At 39.9% G+C, this 26,189-nt stretch overlaps 1 protein-coding gene across 6 annotated transcripts in view; it reads right to left on the bottom strand.

Annotated features, from left to right (window-relative positions):
- Positions 1-26,189, bottom strand: part of ENOX1 (ecto-NOX disulfide-thiol exchanger 1) — a 375,494-nt gene that overhangs the window by 123,416 nt on the left and 225,889 nt on the right. For 5 of the 6 annotated variants that reach the window (XM_061374279.1, XM_061374274.1, XM_061374275.1 and 2 more), the window contains exons 4-5: positions 19,476-19,610; positions 18,496-18,633 (exon numbers count right to left, since the gene is read on the bottom strand). In XM_061374279.1, the coding sequence (XP_061230263.1) occupies positions 18,496-18,633; positions 19,476-19,485 (148 nt within the window). In that variant the 5' untranslated portion in view covers positions 19,486-19,610. The remainder of the gene's footprint in view (positions 1-18,495; positions 18,634-19,475; positions 19,611-26,189) is intronic. The other variant, XM_061374278.1, reaches the window with a different exon arrangement.

Genomic DNA, 26,189 nt, shown 5'->3' with positions numbered 1-26,189 from the left:
TATGGGGAAAGGCATCTTTTATGCTGATCCTAGGAGAGGTTTGCAAAGTTCTGACATTTCAGCATTTTTCATTTGCTGGATATTTCATTTGAAACATCTCTACTCCACAAGAGTTTTGAAGGGAATCAAACTTTTCAGACTTTAATCTGCAATAGGATACATCATTACCATGATGCATCTAGTGCACTCTGAACCAGCTGCTAGCTCACCACCCAAAATCAGTTTCATCAGGGGGGCAGAAAACAAGCTTTTCAAGCAGTAAGTGAGGACCAGGTGGGTGAAGGCAGGTTCAGGCAGCTTTATGCAGGTACCCCAACACCAAAGAGAGAACAGGGCAGAGCTGATCACATCATCTACCCTCCCTTGCCCATCTCTCCATCAGGAGCAGTCAGCAAACCATATTGCTCTACAGTAAGCACAGGAAAGAGCATTTGAGGGGCTGTTGGTGGGAGAGATGGGATGGTGACTGATGGTGCCATCAGCTTGGTTGGCATGAGGCAGATAGCTTAAAATGTTGATGTGGCCCACGCAGCTTGGGGTGATAAATTCACGGGAGCCAGCAGATTTGGGTCTTTTTTGTGAATTTCTTTTGTAACACCATCTGAACTTGTTTAGCTGTGAGGGCAATGTTCTCAAATGTTCTACAGCTGTATGCAGGGGATCTTAGAGAAAAGGCCTTTAGCATCAGGGACTGCCAGTGACTGCTTTGTCCTTTGATTTGTGCTGAACTGGCCTCACGAGAGTTTTGAGTTTTGTGGGACTAGTGTACTTAACAAAGGCTGTGAATGGGCCACATGCTCTGCTGCCCTGCTGTGCGCAATCACAGAATAGTTTGGGTTGGAAAGGATCATCTAATCCAACCCCTTTGCAATGAGCAGGGACATCTTCAACTAAGTCAGGTTGCCCAGAACGACATCCACCCTGGCCGTGAATGTCTTCAGGGATGGAATACTGGCTCTCAACCACCTTTGCCATGCCAGTGAATTTTCAGCCTTTCACTTTTAGGCAGCTTTATAGCTTCTTTGCACTGCTAAAATGTGACAGAAGGACCAGGTTAGGAAAGGTTCTTTCTAAGTCTAGCACACATACTTAAACCCCAACCGATAAATTTGCTGTTTGGAAGTTTCCAACTGGCTCCTTTAGTCTGTGGGTTCAAGCATTGTGAAGATTTATGTTTCACACAACTTACTGTAGGTCCAGGTATTTAAATCAAGAACGTATGTATCCAAGCTTCACGGGAAAGTATACCACTTCAGGTGGAATTATGGCCAGCATCTTTATGTTTTGTTGTCAGTTAAGCATTAAAACAGCTCCATGCTGCCTTGTAGAATTCTCAAAACAGTCAGGTTTCACAGATTAAATTCCAGTCTCACATTATGAAACAGGTTGTGTTCTTGAGAACTAAATCACAAAAGAACTATGGTCCTAGACCAGAAATTCATGTGTATTAATTTTGCACTCACCTTTTCCAGCATTTTCAGCTTATAGGTTTTGTGTTATCATGAACAGCCATGGTCTTGGTACCCCTCAAAACATGAAAAGACATCATACCAAGTCACAGATGAGATATAGCCCATCCATCAAAAAACACCCAATGTGGCAGAAATAATGCAAAGCCTTTCCCACTTTATCTGCCACTTTATAAATCTGACTGCACTTGTCTGAATCTTTTTCCCTAGGGCTTGTTAAATTTCATCAGAATTCTCCTTCATGTTGTGAACTGAATATGAAAAAGCAAAGTGACCAAACTGATACTCAGTAAAGCTAAAATGCATTGTAATAGTGATTCAGAAGGTGAGCAAACCACAGCTTATTAGCATGGTTTTCTAAGAAAATGGGGGTGGGTGAGTGGACTCTTCAGTGGAGAAAGAATCTCATAATCTTACATACCTTCAAAAGGAAAAAGAGGGATAAAAGAGAGATGACTGTTATAAGCAAAGATAAAAATGTAAACCACCCTGCAACTCCTTCTTTGACATTCCCCTTTGAAGGCAGTCTACTGCAGAGTAGAATATTCTAAAATAAATATTTTGGACTGCACTTTGCATCCAGTTCCACCAGTGTGACTCTAGTGCTACTAGCAGGACGGTGCCAGGGTCCCAGGTGGCAAGGATGAAAACAGAGACTCATTATAGAATGAGAAATGTAAGAACACACTGGTGAGAGCACATTCCCTGCAGAGCGCCATGCAAGTAAAAAGGACATTTAAATAATACTGGCCCTTGATCCCCTCAAAAGCTGACAGCACATTTATTCAGCTTGAATTCCAAAAACCCAGCCATAGTTTATAAAATGTGCTTGATCCTTGTGTAAGACCCTTTGGCATTTTCTTTCAGAGAAAAAGATTTCCAGATGTTATTTTTACAGTTCATCTTAAGTAAATGTACGTGTTTAGCTAAACAGGCTTAAACACAAGAGTCACCTAAGAGAACAATGATTAAATGCTTGACTTGATTTATGGACCAACTGTCATGCCCTTGCTTATGAACATCTGGCTGGGAAGGTGATTTGAAAAGTTTTTCTGTCAGTAAATATCAGCATAGTAAGCTCTTCTACCTACAGATAGCTCTAAACTGTAAATGTAATTAGTGGAGAAATGGCATCAGAGCGTATGTCTAAAATCACGTTCAGCTCATCCCTGCACATAAAACATTCATTTTACAGCACTGCTAACATGTAATGTGTAATCATTTCTAACTGCTTAATTAACAAAATACACAAAATATCAGATCTGGAACCCAAAAGTTGCTTCTCCCACAAGCTGCACGAGAAAGCATGAGGCTCACTCTCATGACAGCCTTTCAAAGTAAACCTTCTTGACAACTTCTCAGCAGCCACCCTGGAATGGATTTGGTAGCCCAGCTTTCTCCCACACCCCCATACCTGTTCCCTATAGCTTCATCACACAGGTCCTGCAGGAGCTCCTGGGAGAGAGGAACCTCACCCGTCCTCTACCCACCTCCATCTGTTTCTTTGCACAGTTTCAGCAGTTTCCCCTGAACACAACAGCTTTCAAGGGCCTAAATGCCACGGCAACATTCCTATTCAAAAGCTGATATCATCTAAAATCTACAAAGCAAGGCAAATCCCAGGAAAATCAATTTTTTATCTTTTTTCTTTTTTTTTTCCCCCTCACTCTTTTGCAACAACGTGACAATTCTGAGATGACACAATCCAGGAAACCTTTCTGTAATTCAATTCTAATTCTGAAGCAAGTCTACTTTCATCCCTGGTCTAATCTAATATCAGGGAATGATGAGGGTTTTTTGTGAGGAATTTCTTTGTTCACTGAGGAAAAAAAAATACCAGCTTTATTGTAGAAATCCACCTTCAGCTGAAATTAAGATAATGCCAACCCAGAACCTCACTGGAGATTCAGAGATACTCACATCACCCACACCAGAACATCTAACCACTTCAGACGGTTGCCTTTTCACCTCCTCATATGGCCCATGGAAAAGTTGGACAGAGTGATTAAGCCCACCCACAATAATCTCTGCATCCCTCATAGGAGATTCCTATCTCTTTCCAGAAGGTATGACAGAAAACTACTGACACACACTCCTTTCTTTGGCTCTCTTGTTGCACATCTAGTAACAGGGAGGCAGAACCTTGCACATACTTCCTTGCTATAAAGAAGCTACTGGTAAATTAATGCAGTACCTCAAGAACAACTAAAAGGAATTACTTATTGAACTCAGGTTTGATGGAAAATTTACTCTGAACCAGAGAAGTGACTTAAAACAGTCTTGTTTTGCTTAAGTCACATTAGAAAAAAACTGTTACATTTTTCAGTGGCTATGCATACAAGCAACAGCCACATTTCCTGACAAGGATAGGATGTTGAGACATGCTTAAAACATTGAAGAGTTTCATCACATAAAACTTCACAAAAGCCATTGACTAGAAAACTGGTGCAAAAGGGACAAGATGAAAAATGTGTCAGACCGGAATGGAATGATAGTCCATTTGGAAGGAGGCAAAAGGGATTTAGGAGATAGAGAGCACAGGAAGAAACACTGATGCTTTTTTAAGACATTGCTGTTATAAACAAGAAGTAAGTATAGAAGCAGCATATTTTTTTCAGTTTCCAAAAGTATTTGACAAGTTTCCGTAGAAGAGATTAATGGCTAAGAGGTACAGAACAAGAATAAAGAAATAAAAAAATCTTCTATGTATAAAAGTTCACTCAAATTGTTGTTTTGCCCTTAGACGAAGAGTACCCCTCTAACACAAGAGATCTTTTCCTTACAGCCATAAATCGACTATTATCCCGTGGGTCTGGATTTGGAGGGCTACTTTAAGAATAATGTCACACATTTGTAATAGTATTGCTGTAAGTCTAAAGTCATAAGCAAGACAAGGTTTATGGAGCAGTATAGTCAGGAAAGAAGCAGTGAATTTCCAAGCTAAACACAAGCAAAGAGCACATCCTTTGAGTCTAATTACATATGTTAAGTCAGGTAGACAAAAAAAGATGGTTGGCACCTTTAAAAAGAGAAGGGAATATTAATAGGGAAGCAGTGACATGCTGGTTATTCTGTAAAGGAATAGATAGGTAAGCGTGTGGCAGATGAAAAGATTAATAAGGGGAAGAAAATTATAATGTGCTGCAAAAGTACTCCTTCCTTTGAATTTGCCTTTTCTACTGTGTGCTATAATTAAAGTTTTAGTACCGTGGTTGCCTCAGACCATCAGAGGGTATTTTTCCAGCTACATGAGTTGCTCCAAAAAGCAATATAACTTTTACCCACAAATCTACCTCTTGCAGAAGGCATGCAAGTGTACAGCCTGCTCTTAGAAACGCACAGCACTCGTTTGCTTGCTCTGTGAGCAAACGTATATTGAGGAGCCCACTGTGATCCTGCCTCTTCTCCCCTTTGCACACGCAAAGCTTTATTTGTTATTCACACACAGACTCTGATGTCAGGGCAGCACATGCTGTGAGTGGGCCTGGGAATTAAATGAGGAGGGTAATTACATGTGATGGAAAAGACTTTTTCTGTTTGTTTGTTTTCTGTGCTTTCTAATCTAAAAGACAGATGAAGCCTGGTATTTTATGCTCAGGTTCATTTTTCTTTATTTTACTAACACAAGGAAAAAAAAATTTACAACCTCTTATTCCTGCTGGCTTTGCAGGCTCATACAAGTGGAAGAGGGAAACTGGGTCCTATTCCGGTCTGTATTATTGATAGAGGGGCTCTTCCTGCCTAACCCCAGGATCACTCTCTACTCTGTGTTCATCTCTGGAGCTCCAGGGGGGACAATCAAGGCTCCAACCACAATATTAGGCCAGTAACATTTCACTACCATATTTTATTGATGCAAGGGCTAAAACATGTTTGTTACCCTTTAAATCCCCAAATGAGTTTGCAGAGCAGGCAGTACTTGCAAACCTGTAAACTCTATTTATATGCAGCCATCAAGCAACATGGACTTTCTTGGTATTTCCAATCTATAACACAACCGTAAAAGAAAACTATGACACACACATTGTCATATTTCGATCATAAAAGCATGGTAAGCAATAAAAAGAAGTCCTCTGGAGGACTTCTTTAGTTCATGATTACTATATACATATGTGAATGGGGCATTAAATACAGTATCTTAAGGCTACAGATGAAACAAATCTTGGAAGTGCAACAAATAACAGTTCATGTAATCAAGTCTAGTGAGATGTGGCTCCTATGCAACGTGGCCCAGAGAGGTCTGATGCCATTCTGCATCAGAAAATGGGAAATAATTGAGTTGGGATAAGACAAATAACCTGATTCCTGCTAGCAATCAGAAAAGCGAATTACAATATACACTAACACTGGCTAGAATATGAAGACATGCGATAATGTTTCTGTTACATGATCCCTAAAATAATGGGATTCCTCTGTTACTACTTGAGGTAGCTAGGAGATGCCCGTTAGTAGATATTTTTTCCATTACAGAGATTGCACTTGCATCTATGCTGACTCTGTTGATGGAAAACTAGAAATCAGGGGAAAGAGGAGACAGGGAGGTAGGAACACAACTGCCTGTTAAGGAAACTGCAGTTAAAAAGCCCTTCACCGAGAAATCCCTGCATGAATAGTTGAAAAGATGCTTAGCTCTCATGTCCCCGAGGAGGTCAAATGCTTAGGTAAAACACTGAGAGAGGCAGTCCCTAAGGGACACCAAATGGTGTATATGAGTTATTAGCTATCATAATTTTGTTTTCTTAGCACTGCACCTTTACATTTCTAAGATATGCACACTTGCAGACGCATATGCCACCCCATCAGGTGGTGCTGAAACAGTTTGTTACAAGGGAGTATAGCTTGCGATCCTTCATGGAGATGTATGTTCCCTTTTGAGGCCCACTGCTAGACACTTCCATTTGTTTAAAATAGTCTACTTGCCCTCGAGAGCATAAACTTTCTCACAATGATTACATGCAAGACTTTCTGCATTGGATGGTTTGGGTTTGTTTTATTTTAATTCCATCTTAAATTCCACTCAGTCACCACCAAAAGCTAAAAGAAATGAGGGCTGTTTGCTCTTTTTGAAAGGAAAACATAGGAAATACGCTCCAGAAAGCTCAGAATTAACACCTTGAATGGCAGCCAGAAATGATCTTAGTCTTGAGGCTGAAAGTCCTCAGTCTTGGGAGTCAATAAATCAGTCATGACAAGCCTGAACCAGCTATGGTTTTCTATAAAATCAAGCTTGATTATCTACTCGAGGTAATTAGACAGATGAGAACAAAAGGACACAAAGTTAAATGGCAACATATGTAGGAAGAACTGGAAGAGATATTTTACTTTACAGAGGCTGGTGAATAGCAAGAATGAACTTGCATTTGAATATTTTTCATATACCGAATTCTAGCTAACAACATAAAGGAGCCCCACAATATTTATAGTAAGTTATTTATTAAATCAGCTACTCTTGGAGCTTCTCTGCTGCAGATTCCCACTCCCTGCTACCAGCATATAATCCTGAAATCCAGGTGCAGCATCTGAGCTCTCTCCTTTCAAAACCCATGACACTTTTTTAAGTCTCTAGGGGATTACAAAAGTATTAGAAGCACAGTGAAAAAGAATAGGATGCTACAGCATTTATTACATTAAAGGACAGCAGTGTTTGCGCATAAGCCAAATATCATGGAACCGTAAATATCATGGAACTAGAAGAAAATAAAATTTGGTCACTTTTCTCTTTCCTGTCCTCTTAAAACTTGTGAGCTTATTGTTATTTTTAAGGAATATCTAATTATTTTATGGTACAGGCTAGTCTAGCAGTTAAAGTTGTAGACATTATACAGTGTCTCAAAAATACTTCTACAAAGTATGCTTGAAGTGCCAAAATTGTTTATCAAAAGGCCCCAGAAAAGAAGGTTTCAATGGTTATTCTGAAAAGGGTTTAGTCATGAAAGTCCAAGTATAGATCAAGTCCTGAAACAGGAGGCTTCCAACAGGAGAGTTAAATAGATTTGAGAGATGTAGCTCAAAATAGCATAAAACTTAACACTGCAATTGGGCATAATATTCCACATTTACCTCTAGTGAAATGAACTGTTTGAAATACAATTGTATCATAAAGAAGAAAAATTGCTGGAGAAGCACACAACTTGTCCTCCCCATCCGCTGCAGTCTGGACAGTCTGGTCTGAGTCTCTTCTGAAACACATCTTGTGCTGCCAGATCTTTACAAAAAACGTAAAGCATACAATAGGCACATCTCTGCCTTCCCCCATGGTGCTGTCTGCTCTAAATGCTAGCAAAGCTCTTTCCGATCCGTTTTCCCAATCCTTCTCTAAAAAACACAGCAACATAGTCAAAGGGGATGAGCAGGTAGGAATTGTCTGCCTGTTCCTAATGTCCACAATGAAGTTTGCCTATCTGACTCAGAATACCAGATAAAAAGAGTTAAACCGCTTTTCCACTTACCACTATATTACTTGTGTGCCAACCTACCTATAAAAACAGCTACACAATAGATAGGCAGTTCCATAATCACTGTTGCTTTTCATGCCAATCAGTATTATCCCATTGTTTCCATCCAGTCCCTTACCTACCTGGTTTGTCTAAGTGAAATAAAACATAGCATGTGCAATTTGGACTGGCATTGTGTTCAGGCAGTGTTAAATTTACCAGAGCTCTCTAAGTCTTTCCTGAATAGAAATAACAAATAATTATGAAATAATGTAGGCATTGTGGTCAGGAGAAGGAGATAACTTATAAAGGAAAATCATCTATGGTGAAGAGAACCATTTCTTAAAGAAAAAATATCCAAATAAGAAACATGCACACATAGGAAAGGCAGATAAAGTTGCCCTTGTTACATGAATAGACCTACTAAAATTCTGAAGCCACAGTAAAAGGGTGTTTTTAATATTTGGGCAGAACACAATCAAAATACATACTGCAGAGTATTAGAGCATTTTGTATGTATTAAGTTTAACCATTTTTCACCTCCATGTCCACAGATAGAACTACTCCAGTGACCAGCTGCTTTCTGTTACAGAGACATTACTCAGAGCTGGTGATGTCACTTGTCACCAGCAGAGCATGGGAAGGTGCAGTAAATCTACTGTTTATCTTACCGAAGTCAACATTAGCTAAGTATTATGTTACAAGCTCCCTCACATGCCCAGGGATTAGGCTTGCTGAAGCCCAACTTTCTTCTTCAATGATGACCATCAAAAGGCATTTTTCCACACTGATTGCCTCAGCTGATATTTCCCAGACTCCTGCAGTGATCTATCTGGATGTGCATCTTTATGCACTTTGTGAGACCTAATTCTCACGCAACAAGCAAAGGGCATTTGAAGGACAGGTGGCAGAAAGAAAACCATGCTTATACCCTTCATCCCAAGGTAAAATGTAGAAACCAAGCTTCTTTTGCTCTCTAAGGGCCAAGCTCTATGCATCAATTTAGCCCATGCAAGCAAATAGAGAGGCTGACTAGGGAAGAACAAAAGTTTTATAGCCCTTGATTTGGGACGGCTGCCTAGGGATAAATTTATATTCAAGTCTTCCCCTCCCAGGGAAGTCTTGCTCTAAGAGTCCCTCTGGCGATGCTTGATCACTGCGCTATCCTGAGCACACTCTGCACGTGGACCGAGTTAAGAGTCCTCTTGGGACTGCTGTGCCTATCTCCTGCAGACCATCTACACAACCTGTAAACAGCTTTGCCTTAAGGGCTTCAGGTAACACCACCTTCACCTTGCCACCTAGACACCATGACTATGCTCAGCTTTCAAATATCTGCCATTAGCAAACCTTTTTTTTCCCCATAAAAATGTATAACCTGGTATTTATAACTTGTCTTTGATTAGTTAAAATGGTCAATTTTCTCTTTCTGTTGATTTCTATCCATAGTAACTCAATTTTCCCATCAGCAAACTGTATATCACATAGCGATTACTCTGGATTTCCTGTGTCAGCCAAAGAACCTGAGATCTTTGGATGGGGATTGATGTGTGAAGGGAAAGCACTGCAGATAAACTGTGCTCCAGCAAAAGTGAACAGTTAGTATCAAATGGCTCCCAGCAGCCTCTTGGCTTACTTTATGCAGTGGGATGCTCATAATTACTCACAAACTTTCTTGTCTAGAACAAAAAAATGCATGAAAAATAGTGGGAATCAAGGCTTTCCAAAATGAGATGAAAGATGGAAAAGGTTTTGCAAAAATAAAATACTTCCTTATGTTACTTTAACTTTAAATAACAACATGCTAAACAGATTATTGGTTGTATAATTAACAACATCCAGTGATTAAATAACAAAGCAAAATTCCCAAATCATCCAAACAATATAGATTCCATCAGAAATTTATTCCAGCATATTCAGAATATTGAGAAGAGTTACACAAATAGTAATCAGTCTGTTTTCCTAAACTGCTAACTGTCCTGGACAAAAATATAACATCAGAGAGAAAGAGATGCCATATTTCCAAAAAAGCCTCCACTTCACATACAATGCAAGCTTTGCACAATACAACACAAGCTTTGCACTTAGTAATTCCCTTTATGCACCCCCGTTCACCTCTGAGTCTTGCTTTTTTGGCACATTCAGCCCCTCATACCATGTTAAAAGTACTATTTATCTTTAAGCTCTAAGCAGATTTTAGTCATTATCTTCATCCTTGGCCTCAATTAAGGTCTAATATAGAGGAGGTACTTGAATGACCTAAGAGGCACACTTAACCCTATAATGTGTCAAAGGCACTTAGAGTTTCTGACACATTTCCTCTGGCCGTCAAATCTATCTCCTTTTTCTGTTATAAGCTGTATTTGTTCCTAGCACTTTAATGTTCCCTGGTGTGAAGTCTCCTTGAGTAACACTCACATGATAGAAAGTGTGATTAACTCTGCAGGCGCTTTTCAGGTCAATGAAAAAACCTAGTTGTTACACTAATATATAATACTTCAGAGATGTTCCCAGTGGCTCTACATACTGGGATTCCCACAGAACCTATTCTCTTCCACTTTTGCTGCTTTCTTGTGTCTCAATAACAAAAATACATCATTTTACCTGGGTACAGGCTTGACACTCATCCTTTAGAGTATGTTTCCCATGTCTTTAATTATTTTGATTGCTCATTCAGGTAATTTAAATGGTAAAGCTTTTCCTCTTGACTAAAATGCAGTTGTTTCTGTAGTGGAGACTATAAAAATAAAGGAGGAAGGAACTAGAATAAAATTAGGAAAATTATATCATTTTCTTTCGAATATGCCTTATTACATTTCTCTAGCTCCACAGGCTGGCTTCTCAACAAAACACAATGTGTAAAACATTAGGGGGGTGGTTAGTAGGTCGAGAGAGGTTCTCCTTCCCCTCTACTCAGCCCTGGTGAGACCTCATCTGGAATATTGTGTCCAGTTCTGGGCCCCTCAGTTTAAGAAGGACAGGGACCTGCTGGAGAGAGTCCAGCGCAGGGCAACTAAGATGATTAAGGGAGTGGAGCATCTCCCTTATGAGGAGAGGCTGAGGGAGCTGGGTCTCTATAGTTTGGAGAAGAGGAGATTGAGGGGTGACCTTATTAGTGTATATAAATATATAAAGGGGGAGTGTCACGAGGATGGAGCCAAGCTCTTCTCAGTGGCAAACAATGAAAGGACAAGGGGAAATGGGTATAAATTGGAACACAAGAGGTTCCACTTAAACCTGAGAAGAAACTTCTTCTCAGTGAGGGTGACGGAACACTGGAACAGGCTGCCCAGGGAGGTTGTGGAATCTCCTTCTTTGGAGACATTCAAAGCCCACCTGGACACGTTCCTGTGTAACCTTATCTAGGTGTTCCTGCTCCGGCAGGGGGATTGGACTAGATGATCTTTTGAGGTCCCTTCCAATCTCCAACATACTGTGAAAACAGGTTGGGAAGCTGTAACAGCTGAGAAGATGCCTTTTTGAAGGTACCTTGTAACCTCAAGGGGTTTGCAAAACCTATAGAAAGCTGCAGATTTTATTAAGACTTTTCATTCAGAACAAGAGTAAACATTCTGTATGCTACTGTGGCACTGGCCTGATGAACTCTGCCAACAGCTACTTGTGGTCTGCACCTTACAGGGAGAGAGGAACAAGAGTGCGTGGCGTGTGTTCACCAGCTGCCTATGCATTTCAAAGCTTACATCTGGAATGTTCCAAATTTTAGTCACGAATTATGGATGCTGAAGAATTTTTTCCTTTAAAAACTGACTACTGGTCATAATACAAGTGTCTCACTTTAAAACTTTTCAGTGGAAAGACCCTGCAATCAATTAGCAGGAGGTCAGTATTAATTACAGAAAAGGAAGCTGTGTTTTGTTAGGCATGTCTTGGACAATTCAAGTTATGTGCACATTGGCACATTGGTTCAGTGGCTAAGCAATGAAGTGTAGAAAAAGGAAGCTTTAACAGGTAATGGGATAGCATGGGTAAAATGAAATGAGACTGCCAGATGGCTACCAGTGGCTCCAAGCCTCCAGTAATGGAGAGGGCACAGAAGTGTACACACGAGAGTTCTCAGAGTGTTCTAGCCAGCTGACTTAAAGACTTCAGCACTGCTTATTGCACAGACTTTTTCTGCTGGGGGTGTGTGTGTGTGACTGCTGAATGTAATCAAATATACCTTGATTTCCTGGTTTATTTGATTTTTCTTCATTAACGTTACAAAAATAGTACACAACAAGAACAATGAGGGATATGTTTGCAATTTAGTCAGCATATGATTGTCTGCAGTGAATAATAATTCATAAAGCATGCGTCATCTATTTTATAGTAAAAAACCACTGAAGATTAAAGGACTTCTCCATAGCCAAGGCTGAATGGTGAGAGAATTCTTAAGTTTCAGCACACCCTTGATTCTTCTTAAACAGTTCCTAGGTCTTCTCCTCTGTGTAGGAATCGGTGACATCTTGAGATACTGGAGTAAGAGTTTTCCCACTGATATGCCCATCACATGGAAAAAATGCCTGAGACTAACTGAAATCTGAATCTAATAATAGCTTTTAGTTACTGTATTCATTCTGAAGAAAGAAAGAGTTTGAATATTATGTCTTCAAATATGTGGAGGTCTTGAGCTAATAAACTTCTGGAAGGGATATTTAACCTTGTGCCTTGGGATTTAGGAGTCTCTAGTGAGGCAAGGGGGCACAAAATCACAAAACAGAATATATAAAAACCTTTAGAATCAGTTTTAAGTAATATTAAGTTTGATGGCTTTGTAACAGTAGCAACGGAAAATTATTGAGGTGCATGATACATAGAGAAAAAAATAGAGTACAGCTAGAGAACATACTGAGAATTCTCACAAGATAAATCATTATAGTTGGCATAGTTTTAAGAAAAACAGTCTAGAAGAACAGGACACAGGGACAAGGAGTATCTGGGAACGGCAGGTGTCCAGGATAGGCTACAGTTAAGCTAACTGATAAATAGGAGGACAGGCGGATTATTATGTCTCTGGTGCTAACGAAACAATTAAACTGGTATGAGCATCTACTGAGAGTCCTTCAAAGGCTGCCAGAAGTGATGAAGACTGTTGGAAGAAGTAAACAACCCTCAGAGACCACCACCACAATTCTGTACACATGCGGGGAACTCTCTGGAAAACGATGTAATCCATATGTAGTGATAGGACAAGGGGTAATGGGTTAAAACTTAAACACGGGAAGTTTAGATTGGATATAAGGAGGAAATTCTTTCCTGTTAGGGTGGTGAGGCACTGGAATGGGTTGCCCAAGGAGGTTGTGAACGCTCCATCCCTGGCAGTGTTCAAGACCAGGTTGGACGAGGCCTTGGGTGACATGGTTTAGTGTGAGGTGTCCCTGCCCATGGCAGGGGGATTGGAACTTGATGATCTTAAGGTCCTTTCCAACCCTAACTATTCTATGATTCTATGATTCTGTGTAGCCTCATGAATATGTACGTATGCCCAGGGACTATGTAAGGATGGCTTGTATAGCAATACGGGGACACACATTAGGAAGAGCTATCCCCTGTGTCTCCCGGCGCAGCAATAAAGAATACCTCCTTGTCAGCTTGAAAACTTTGTTGGCAAGTTTGTTCCTGGAGTTTTCTCCGAATCACTGGATGGAAATTTTCCCTTTTTTTTCTGTTCTCAGTAAGTGTGGGGATTCAGAATTGCAACACTTACTGTTGCAGGGGCTGCTTCCTGAAGTGAAGTTTTGCTGAGTTATGACTTGGTTAGGAAATACAAGCTCTAGTCTGGGGAACCCTATTCTATATATTAATGATCAAGAGGAAAGCCCATCAGAGGGGGAAGCATTTCAGCACTGATTTGCCTTGTACATCTCTCCCTGTGAAGTATCTAATACTCAACACTGCCAAAAGCACAGTCCTGAGTGAGGTGACTTGCTTGGAACTGACAGCTCCTATGTTCCACTGAAACCAGGTCAAAAGACACGTGTGTGGGGAAAGCAAAGACAAATGGAAAAACAGAAAGTTTGATGTAAGTGTCTAATATTTCACAGCCTCCAGTGTCTAAGAAATACATATTTGAGGTCATAAAAATGGTGTTACCTTTTTTTATACATTTTGGTAAGCAAGATGCTAGGCTTCAAACCTTCCTAGTCTCTGATTTCACTAGGATTTTGTACAACTGGTCGAAGTCTAACTTCAGCAGAAACAAGACAAGGGACCACTGAAAATTTTAATGTCCTGAGGTTGAGGCCTGTTGGCCAGACTCCCATGGAAAAGTATGCCTTGAAAACAGTCCTGTAAATAAGCCGAAGGCATGAGTTTTCAGGCGTATCCTTGACATCTAGGCAGATCTATAACTTTAATGGTTGTCTGCCCTTGTGGTTTGTTATTTTTCCCTTTAAGAGCACAAGTATGCAGCATTGGGTACGAGATTAACTAAGTCTGAAAGAATTACCACTTACCACTCTTCGTGTTCATTTGTACTGGGGAACTTTTGACATATACCATTTTTGACTAACAAACGTTTAGTTCATCTAATTCATGGAGGAAACTATCTCAAGATTGCTTCATGTTTTTTAGGGCAATGGTTCATTAGTGAAATAAGAACTAAACTGAACCAGGGACATAAATAACTTTCCTGGCAGGATTTCTTCCTTTAGAAGGCAGGTGACCTGCCATTTGCTGAAACAAATGAAGTAAGAACACTAAATTCAGAAATGCCAAAATTGCATTTAAAAAGTACCAATGCAAAAGCAAAATAAAACATTCTTAGTCGGCCTGAGGTCACCGAGTTTTTCTGCTAGTCCTAAAACATAACAAAACAGATATACTCCAACCTTTCCAGCATTATTTTTAACTTTGAACTGAGACCAACCATGAGAAAATTCAGCTCAAAGGGCAATTTTGGGGAAAAAATTATAAATATTACAATCTGTTGAAAGGTGAGGTTTAGAATGAAAATGCTTTTCAGCCATAACTATTTCACATCAATCTTTAACACTTTAACTATTGCATTATTAAAGTACAGTTTATTGTATGAATTATGTATATATAATGTATAAATGAATATACTAGTGTATATGTTATGCAGTAGCCAAATATTATGGAAAAAGGTAAGCTTTATAAATAAGAGTAAATGTAAGTAAATATATGTAGAAACAGAAGAGATAATATACAACTATTTACAAGAATACATCTTTACAAATTAAAGGCTCTGACATTTGCCCAGATCAAAAATCCAGTTCTACAACACTGGGAGATAAGGAATTAAATTGAGTGCAGATATCATCTAAACTGGTATTAAAAGGTTAGCAGTGCTTAAAATTGATTAGTTACCAAGACCAGTCAGCCTACATCCCAGGCTGTGAGAAGAGCGTTGGCCAGATGTTGCAGAAGCTTTAACTGTCATTTTAACAAACTCTCAGGCTAGGCAAGACCTTCACAGATTGCAAAGTGGGGAGCATAACTGTTACAAGGCAGGCATCCCAGCACGTTACACAGCAGCAAAGTTAACAACAGTTGGCAAAAAAAAAAAAAAAAACACCACCAAAAACCTTTAAAAAGACTTAACAGATTGTACGGTCTCTATACCTACAAGAATGAAAACACAGTTTAGGAAAAAGGAACTGGTTAGTTTTGTGAAGGAAAAGCTGTGAATGGATAAATCCTTTGGAAACTGTAAGGTCAGAGAACTAAGAGATATGTCAGGATATAGATGAATACCATACACCAAATTTCAGACTATGGCAGGTTACGTAAAAATATCCAGGAAAGATCACACTCTCCAAGATTAATCTAAACTACTTACTGCTTTCCTACCTGCCATCAAGGCAGGAAAGAAAGAATAAAGTAAGTTTTTAAAGACAGACATGAAGTTAGCATTGGGATGTAGATGTGTCATTTTCATCTCTGAGAAATGTCACAGATGACAGTAGCAAAAGTAATACGTGACTGCTGACAAAGATGAGTTCATTACTAAGATTAATAGCAAAAAAATGAAAGTCAGAAAGGGCTAAGGGCTAGGTATTCGGTCAGACATAGTGATGCAAACACTCACTGAATGCAGATACAGTAAATATATTATAGCAAATGTTTTTCATGGTAAGTTGTGGTTTTGCCACTATGGATTTACCATGAAGAAAACGTGTCAAAAACCTATGAATCATGAGGAAACATAATGATGTGTCAAAGCACCTATTTACTTTGAAAATACAAGAGTCTCAAACAAAGGAAAGCAAAAGGAAAGAAAAGAAGTTCTGCACCCATAGAGAAATCAGACAGCACTTCAGTAATTAATATTTATTACTTATGGCACCTTTCATACATAGAAAATGCTGAACAAATACAAACTGACTTGTACAACACTCCTACAATACGTGATACACATACTTATGGAAATTACAGTAGGGAGCTGGAGAAAAGCACTGCACATGAAATGAGGGTGCCATGTAGGGATTGCATAGCACACCTGAGGACACGATTTACATGGAAACTGGAGAGACAGAGGAAGAGAGAAAGCCAAAAAGCTGGGTAAACCTCCAGAGGATATGCAATCGAGATGCTTTTAAATGAAAGCAGCAGTAGCTGATTTTGACTGATGGGGCTATTTTCAGGTTTGGAGGTAATCACATTCAGGTTGAGTGAAACACCTGCAGGCAAAGGCCCACCAGAAAAAGGGAAAAAGCTTTTTCACCACCAGCACTTAGAACCATAAAACGTCCTGAGCTGGAAAGGACCCACAACAATCACGAAGTCCAAATCTGACCCACACAGGACAACCTAAAAGTTAAACCATATATCAAAGAGCGCTGTCCAAAAGCTTCTTGAACACCAACATACAATGACCGAAGGAGTGTGTTCCAATTCCTGGCCACCCTCATATTGAAGAACTTTTTCTTAATAACCAATCTGAACATCCTCTGTCAAAGGATTAAGCTATTCCTTCACATTGTATCATTGAACACCAAAGAGAACAGATCAGCACTGCTCTTTCCACACACTCTCATGAGGAAGTTGTAGACAGCAATGTCTCCTCTCAGCCTCCTTTTCTCAGCTTGACTTCTTAATCCTTGTTCTCTAGTCCTTTCATCACCATTGCTGTCTCTTTTTGAGCTTCCCGTAAACCAAAAACACCTGACACCTTTCTGTTGGGCTGCACTCCAGCCTCTTTTACCCCCAGTCTACACATACATCCAGGAATACACCAGAATTTGGCATTTGTCCTAGTTAAACACTATATGGTCGGTGACTGCCCACGGATCTATTCTATCCAGATCTCTACAATAGACCTCTACCCTCAAGGTAATCAACTGGTCCTCCTAATTTAGTATCATCAACAAACTTAGTGTGGACTCAACTCCTGCATCCAGGTAATTGATAACACTGAACAGAACTGGCTCCTGAGGAGTGTGTGGCTTTGCTTGTTTCTTTTAATCAGGAGTGTGGGGTTAAAGCCAGAGACTAAGAATCAGTTCACAGCCTCCACCAGCTAAACTCCGTTTGAGACTGATTCATTATAAATGAGCTTTCTTGCAGCTTAGTTTACCCGCCTGTAAAACAGGTAATTCAGAGCCAGACCATCAGCTGTGATCTGGCACAGCTCCACTCAGTTCCCAGTGTCAGATGAGGACATATTTGGCCAAAATTAAGTGTCACACATCCCTGGTGAGGCAGGCAGGGTGATTTACATCGTGACCTGCCTCGCTGCATCCATGACTACATGGACAGGCACAGACGTGACAGGATGCTGCTCTGATCCATGTGTTGCACAGCTCTTCTTAAACTGAAGTGGCAATGCAGCTTCCAGAGGAGATCTGTCATAGGCTTGGCACGTGGCTTGTGTCTGCAGGCCACCCACCCATATAGAAGTATTTTTTCTTTACCTCACAGGAGGAATGAAGGTTTATTAATCCCAATTAACTGGGCCTCTGCTGTTGACAACGACATCTGATATGTCCAGGCTTGTCTGTGAAACACTGCTTGTTTCAAAATGTTGTTTTTATTGTCGTTAGAATAACCAATCCCCTGTAACACTTTCCCCAACTATGTTTGGGAAGTGAAATAACAAAATCAAACAAAAACAACCTCTTTGAATTCAATTCATGGAGTCAGGCAGAAAGTAAATAAACACACACCTGATAGGAAAGCTTCACCTCACTAGTATCAACCGAGCATACGGATTGAACAGGCTTTGTGTTTTTCTGCCCAATTAACATAAATTCAAAATCTTTCTCCAGTCAAGAGCTCCCAGCCCAGGGTATTCCTTGGCAGAACCTCAAGACATCCTGCTTGAACAGAGAAACAGAAACAAATGCTTCCCTTACGTGACCTGCCTTCTGATCTTGACCCAGCATAAGGATCAATGGTTTACTTGTTTAATTTCCCCGAGGAGTTTTGGCTTTTCCACAAGGTTAAAATATAATACGGATTATATACCTACTATAATAAGAGACTAATACATGGTATGCAATATTAATCACAGGTGATGTTTTCAGAATATAAAAATATAATAACCTCAGAAATCATTCCATATATTTATAAAAGGACTCAAAGAATTCATAGATGGCACGAGAAATCTCTTTAAAAAAGAAAAATCTTACCTGTCACAAGCTGCTGTCCAGCTAGTCCTACTGGAACCATCCCTAGGTTATTCATAGCTGTAGCCCAAGCTGTCGGATCAGTGACTGACATGTTAAGTTGTGTAGTATCTATAGCTATACTTCCTAAACCATCAGCTGCTGCAAGAAAAGAAGCACACTGTAAGTAGAAAGGTCAACACGTCAGGATCTTTAACCAAAACTTTAACTGAAAATGAGCTATCAAAACCACTGCTTATTTTGGGGTTTTTTCTTAATTATGATTCACCTTTTAGGCCACTAATAATAGTGCTTGCTATTGTATAGCAAAACATAAAGACATTGGAAACATTCAAAAGACATAAAATGAAACGAGTGATTTGGGCTGGTTATATGGAAAACTTTTCACCATGAAGGCAGCCAAGTAGTGGAACAGGCTGTGGAGCTGCCACCTCTGGCAGCTTCCTAGACTCAACTTGATAAAGCTGTAAGCAACTGGGTTGGCTCTATGGCTGGCCTTGCTTTGAGCAGGAGGTTGGACTGGAGAGTTTCTGATGCCCCTCCCAACTGGAATGAATTGCCCTGAAACCCTCCGATATGATTTAGTTGTATATAATCTGTGACAACTTGCCAGAAAACTGTCAGGAGAATCCAAGAAAAGAGTTTCCCCTGGTTACACGATTTTCCTAAAGGCGTGTTGTTTTGTAAAATATTTAAGAATACATTAGCCCTTAACTAAAAAGAGGTCAAAACAAATCTATTCACTTTGAGAAATATCAAGGTGTTTTGTCTAAAACCAAAAGAGAATTATGAATATGGCATGGATTTCCCTGGGTTGTGCAAGGAAGAGTGGGTTGGATAGCTAAGAAATGGTATTTTTCCAATACTGAATCCCCAAACTCAAGGTGTGATCACACATTTTTGTTTCACCCCTCCCCACTCACAGCTGAAATCAGCTCTTTCCAGCTATTTTCTTATGACCTTTGAAGACCTGAGATATTTACCTGCAGCCATTGTTTTTCCCCAGTTCCTTTTGCTCCTGTTTGACTTCTTCAGCTAGGAATAATTAACTACTGTATTAGCAGCATCTTGGCTTGCGATACCACTAAACTCAGGGCCCACACACAGCTCATTCGGCTCTGAAAGAGAAAAGATGAAATCAACTATCAAGTGCTTCAGTCAGAACATAGTTGCAAAAAAACAGACCACTTTCAGAATCATAAAATCATAGAAGGGTTTGAGTTGGAAGAAATCTTAAGGATCACCTAGTTCCATGTATCATACGAAACTCCCATCTGTCCACTTAAAGTATCCCTTGTCCTGTCACTACTAAATGCTCTTGTAAAAAGTCCCTCACCAGATTTCTTGTAGGTCCTTTTTAGGCACTGGAAGCTGCTCTAAGGTCTTCCCAGAGCCTTCTCTTCACCAGGCTGAACAAGCCCAACTCAGCTTCTTTCCACAGAAGAGATGCTCCAGCCCTCTGATCATCTTTGTGGCCTTCTCTGGACTCATACCAACAGGTCCACATCCTTCTTATGTTGAGGGTGAATCAGAGCTGAATGCAGCACTGCAGGTGGGGTCTCATGAGAGCAAAGGGGGAGAATCTCTCCCTTGACCTGCTGGTCACACTCCCTTGGATGCAGCCCAGGCTATGTTTAGCTTTCGGGACCATGTGCTTTTCATGTCAAGCAACACTGCTTCTGCCCACTCCCTCTGGATCACCTGCCCCAGCCTCCTTGTATGCATTTAGTGACTGCCGTAAAGGTGTTTCAGAGAGTGCTCTACTTTGCCTGCTGAACAAAGAGTGTCATGTATGAACCTGTCAGACTGCTGAAAAGCCCTTCACAAATCAGGTCTTATCAGTAGCCACACAGCCTCCTTGGCTTGAAGGCCTCAGCTGAAAGAACATATTAAGGGATGAATATGGTGGGTTTTTTTCACTGTTCACAATTAACTGATGTTGCAAGTTTCAAGGAAATAGTCTCCTGTTCTGAGATGAATAGGGAAAAAAAAATACACTGCAATGGCTTACAGAATGGAGCCTGAAGAGACATGGAAAAGTAAGAAAACCTAACAAAGCTCAGGAAGATGCCTGCTCCTTAAGTAACACTATAACTTTGGCTCACAAAGGTTAGTTAGCTCAAAGCAAAGGTGGAATATTTGCTTCTAGGAAAAGCACACTGCTTTGATCAGGTATCTGTCATACCATGAATTTTACATAATGATAACTTCTTGCTGTTACTGTTGTTTGTGAAGCTAACAACATCAGCACATCACTGGTCAGAAAGGAGGCTGAATGACTGAATGGGCAAGGGGCATGAGCAAAGGCTGTGAGCTCCCAGAACTCATAGCAGAGGGAGAAAACACTGGGGTTTTGATGACCACAAATACATGCCCATGTTATTCTTTGTGCATTAGTTATATGTGACTGCGGGTGAAGGTGGGCTGCGTTATTTTTTGGCTGGTCCAGGGGTCTGTTTGGTACTAGTGGTCAACAACAGACCATATGCTTACAAGTACCGGGGAGGTCATTAATGCTGTGCAGGCGCACCTCAGTTACTGGTTCAGCCCTAAGATATTTGTGATGTCTTTAATAAAGTACTTGAAAGACCTGAAGAGGTTGCCAACATGCAAGCCCTAAGAATTTGTCTTTAGAAAAGACACAATTAACATGATTATGCTATATTTTAGCTTAGTGCCTCCTACACTCTTCTTTTTTTTTCACGTGATGTGCATAAAGTACAAGCCAGAAAGTTTTATATTATAATTTCCTGATACTGTACAGATCACTTCATAGGAACATGACCACATCAATAGCTGTGAAAATGAGGGAAGAGTCACGATCAGACACTGCTGCTCATTTTTTAGTACGCTGCAATTTTCAAATAACCAGTATGCTAGGTTAAAAAGCATTTTGTTCAAATCTACAGTGGGCTTATTTAAAAGTCAGTATTTATCAACTCTTAATACTGAATTTGAAATTCCAATTCTTATTTGATCTCCACTATTCATTAAAAATAACATAAAATAATTTTATCATAAAATTAGCTTTTAAATAACTTCTATAAACACCAAAAAAACCACTGAATTAAAATCCTCTGCAGGGAATGTGACTAACATAAGGCAAGCCATACAAGATTTATGTCAAGTTTTTAAAAACTGTGTGTCTCCTGTTCATCTCCTTAAACTTGCACTTAGCTCTTTCCACTCAGGCTATAAACTTCTGACCACAAACATCTATTTCAAGGTTAGAGCTGGCTGAATTACTCCTTGTCAGTAAGTTATTTCTAACACAGTACAGCCCCCCTTGCTTTTTATGAGCCATTCCCAAACCAATCTTGATTTACACATATATGCTGAATAGCCCAGATGAGAGTGGTTCACTTCTTCCTGTGACCAACAGCCTGGAGGCCTTGATGTAAGAAGGTGTGTCTGAAAGCCAAGAGTGATGAAATGCCTCTTCATACCTTTCTGTGTGCTACTTGCTTGTCTGCATAATGCATCACCCTGACTACTGGGGAGGACGGAGGTGCTGACCTATGGTTTTGGGGTAAAGGCATCTCAGACAGACCTGGATCATTAGAATAATGTCTAGAAATGGGTATCAGACTCTCTCTGCCACTCCCTCTGTCCCCTTGTTTTACTTCCTTGTGAAGTGTGCCCTAGGTGACAAGGTCTGCTGCCAAACTCTACACTATTTTTCCTCCAAACCCACCGTGCAGTTGCATGAGCTCTGCCAGAAATGGAAACTGGTCCATAAAGAATCAGACACTGAGTTAGACAAATGCACCTCAGCCTACTGGGAATTAACAGGTGGCTTTTTTTGTGTTTGCCTTTTACCAGGTCATCCACATATTTCACACTTTAATGAATACCTGTGGATAATTCATTGAAGTATATCAAAGTCCTTGTAGGGGAGGAAGAACATAACACTGTGAGTATGAAATAAAGAAGAATCAGAGGGTTAATTGGTGAAACTCCTGTTGTACTCTGCCACCAGCTCTGCCTAACATGCCATGAAAGTCTTTGCTTGAAACATACTCTCACAGCCCATGCTGGCTTTGTGCACTTTGCCTTCTCTCTGGCCATCAAGTCTACGGTTTTACCAGCAGGACCTGGATGCAGTGCAGGCTGGACCAGGGGCATGTGAGGAGCCTAAAGTGGAATTAGTTGTATCTAACCTAGAACTGCCTCAGGCCAGCTTGTCAGTGGAAGAGAGCTGAATAGCAAGCATAAATGCACCTATGAACACTGAATAATTTGCAGTAAGCTGTAGGAAGAAGAACTAATGGTACAGCCTGTAGAAAACTAGTTCTCTTAAAAAGAAAAATACTAATTGCGAACATCCCTTCTACTGACAACTTGCTGGTTACATTAACACAGAGCAACATAATACAGTTAAAGTAATCTCACAGGCATTTCACACCTGATTTAGACACAAACATTAGCTTTTGTTTAAAAACTTTTGAACATTCAGATGGTGAAGGTTTCATTAATGCTTAAGGTAAAATCAGCTTCGAGCAAATTTCAGCAATTCTCTGTATAGCACTATTATAGCCTTCATGACATTGGAAACAAAACAAGCCAGCGAAACAAATAAACTCACTCGCTAGGTTGTATAAAAAGCAAAGTGCTCTGTTTGATGAGAAATACATCTACTAGCAAAGATTCTTTTTCTTAAAAATAAAACAAATTACTGTGATACTGGTTAAACAGGCAAGAAAGTGTAAGTTTATGCAGAGATCTTGTGTGTCCTGAGCAGACATTAATCAACACCATTTCACTGACATCACACCTTTAGAAAGCATTCCTGATTTATTAGGTACTCCTCCAGGCATTAAAGACCTGAAGATATATGTAAAAGAAATCCGTGTTTATAAACATTTGTGCATGGTAGTAGCTTTACTCCAGGGGAGTAACTTCCGAAGCAAATAAAGCCATAAGCCTGACTTACAGGAGAAAATGTGTAAAGTCTTCTGGGTACTCCAATTCCTTGAAGTTTGGGAGAAGCAGGGATGTTAATACAAACTTCCTTACTTGAGAGCTTCTGATTAACAAAATTTCAATGCCAAACACTCTGTAAAACGATTCCATGTAACGCTTTTAGTGGTCTCTCTTTTTCAGACATAATGCAAGTACCAGCCCTCGAATGGCAGATTGTGGGAGACATTTAGACTTTCCTCAGACAGGTTGTCAGGAAGATAAAGCACTCTCAAGTCCATACCAATGAGCACTTCTCAGTCAGCAGTCACAGCAGATTGTACTTAGTACACATATTTTATACCAGGCAATTAAATGCAGTTACCCAAACGACTTCAGAAGTTGGTTATATATTGTGCATCAATTATCACAGGCAATGAATGCCATGAGACAAAGAAATTAACACAACATAAAACTAATTCAATAACATAGCAGATTGCTAAGTTAAAATCCTACCCTTTAGATATCCATAACACCACAGACAATGAATTATGACATGGAGCGAAGCTGATTAAACAAACCAGTGTAACGAGTCTCTGTGGAGGGCCTCTTTCAGCAGCCAGCCCCACAATGCAAAGAGGAGGATCTCCACCCAACTTTGACACTGACCTGCTGGGTGACCTTCAGTCATTTCACCTCTTTGTCTAACTTTAGTGACCACTAAATCCTTCAAGGAAAAGACTGATGCCACCAATCTTATAAAACCTGAGACTACAAGTTGCAAAGACGTTAAATGTCGACTGTTCTTGAGACAACGCAGACGGGAAGGAGCGATGTGGTATCTTTTGAACTGTAACATCTAGGTGAGTTTTCCAGCTCTTAAAAGAACGGCATGTGCAAAGTGTCACTGTGCCCTGTGATTCATAGGGCACCGGTCATTAGGTTGGTCACACTCCAACTGACCTGCCAAAGTACAGGTCATTTACCAGGGTAGCTCCAGCTGTCTCCTAAAGTGTATCAAGCATTTTGTACTGGTTCCTCCCAGTGTCCTACAGACAGGATTCCCAGTAAAGAAGTAAAAAAAGAAAGGATAGATAAGGACTTGCTGTCAGTCACTATCCACTTCTGACCATCTTATGATAAAGAAGAGGACTGGGAGTAGCTACAACGAACAAGATACTTTTGTGCCGTAGCCATTCTACCTGGAACACATGAGAAAAATAGAACATCTACAATGTGACTCTGAAGATGGCTTTTATCAATTATATTGCATGTGCAGTATATCTTAATTTCACGAAGAGGCGTTGTCTCATATTTTTGCATGACCATGTATGTTAACACCTAGAAAAACTCACCTAAATTCTGAAATTCAAAAGACATTGAAGGAAAACAGACATTTCTCACAACATCTGCAAAATGACATTTACTAATTAAATTAAAAAAAAATTATGAGGCACCAGACCATTATTTTTAGAGTTACTTATTTTCTGTGATGGGATCCTAACTTAGGTACCTAATGCATGCTTCAGCCCTCTACAGCTCTACTAAATAGAGGCCAGTTGCTTTCCAGGGCCTCCAAGGAGTCACCCTGTTTACCTGGTTTTGTCTGTCACATGTTCCTTTTACAAGAGGTCTTTTAAAGCAAATATTGACTCTGCAGCAACTGGCACAGTCCTTAAGAAAACACCTATATTAGGCAGAAGCTAGTGAAAATAAGCAGGGTCCTACTCTTTGAGCCTCTGGGTATGTGTACATTTACATGATCTTCTGATTTTTTGGTCTTATGAATGAATTATAACACCTTGTCTCACTCAAGATTATGCCATTAAAAAACTGTTTTCTTATAAACTCATAAAACATATGCTGCAGCATTAAGAGATTTCACTTTTCACTGTGTACACTGAATATGTAGGTTTTTGCATAGTTGCACAGTACCCATTCCACCAATTTTCACTGAAAAACAGTTGATGCATAAATCATGGCCATACTGACAGGACTAAGAAAACTTTGAAAAGGATCACAATATATTTACAGTTCTCCCCTAAATTTAACAAAACCGATTTACACAAAACACATTTCCTGGAAGAACTGCTCATTTGAGATGCTGCATTACTTAAATCCTCTGCCCCAGCACTTCTTGAAGATAACACACAGTACACACAAAGGCCAGATTTCCCTTGGAAAGCAGAACACTGGAAGATTTCAACAATGAGAAAAAATAAAACAAAGGTCTTCAAGATAAAGGGGTGTTCTCTTACGATGCTCCTTGAAAGGTCACCTACTCATATTTCATGCTAAATCCCAAACTTTACTGGCATCTCAGAGCAAACACTTAACAGGTTACAAATGCGCTTTTTCTTTTGTGTGTACTTTAGCAGCTGCAGCCTGAATATGCTGAAGTCTATAAATAACAGAATCTGGAGGCACATTAAGGAAAGCATTATAGAAGTTCAGCTTAGTTACTGAAAAAGCATATGCAGTTCCAAAATCATCTGGAAGAGGAAAAAAAAATGAAAAACCAACTTTTCAGGCTAGCAAGGCAGCACAGTCTTGATAAAAACAGGTCTGATTATTCCTTGAACACAAAATGTTGTTGTGAATTGATGATTTCATCTCTGTTATTCACTCTGCCAAGATGGCTTGTAATTGTGAATCACTTGCTTTCCATTTAAGAGGACAGTGGTTTACTGACTGAATTAGTCCAATCCTTTAAGTTTCTGCATTCCAAGAATTTATATTCAACAACAAAAAATTGCTTCTGAAATCTTTTCATTGCTTACAGCAGCATTTTTATGATA

This window comes from Neopsephotus bourkii, unplaced genomic scaffold (assembly GCF_033783945.1).
Source record: "Neopsephotus bourkii isolate Nb327-2 ecotype Australia unplaced genomic scaffold, CSIRO-AGI_Nbou_v1 NB_1637, whole genome shotgun sequence".
Taxonomy (NCBI): domain Eukaryota; kingdom Metazoa; phylum Chordata; class Aves; order Psittaciformes; family Psittacidae; genus Neopsephotus; species Neopsephotus bourkii.
Note: the sequence above shows the minus strand (reverse complement) of the source record. Positions and strands in the feature narration are given on the sequence as shown.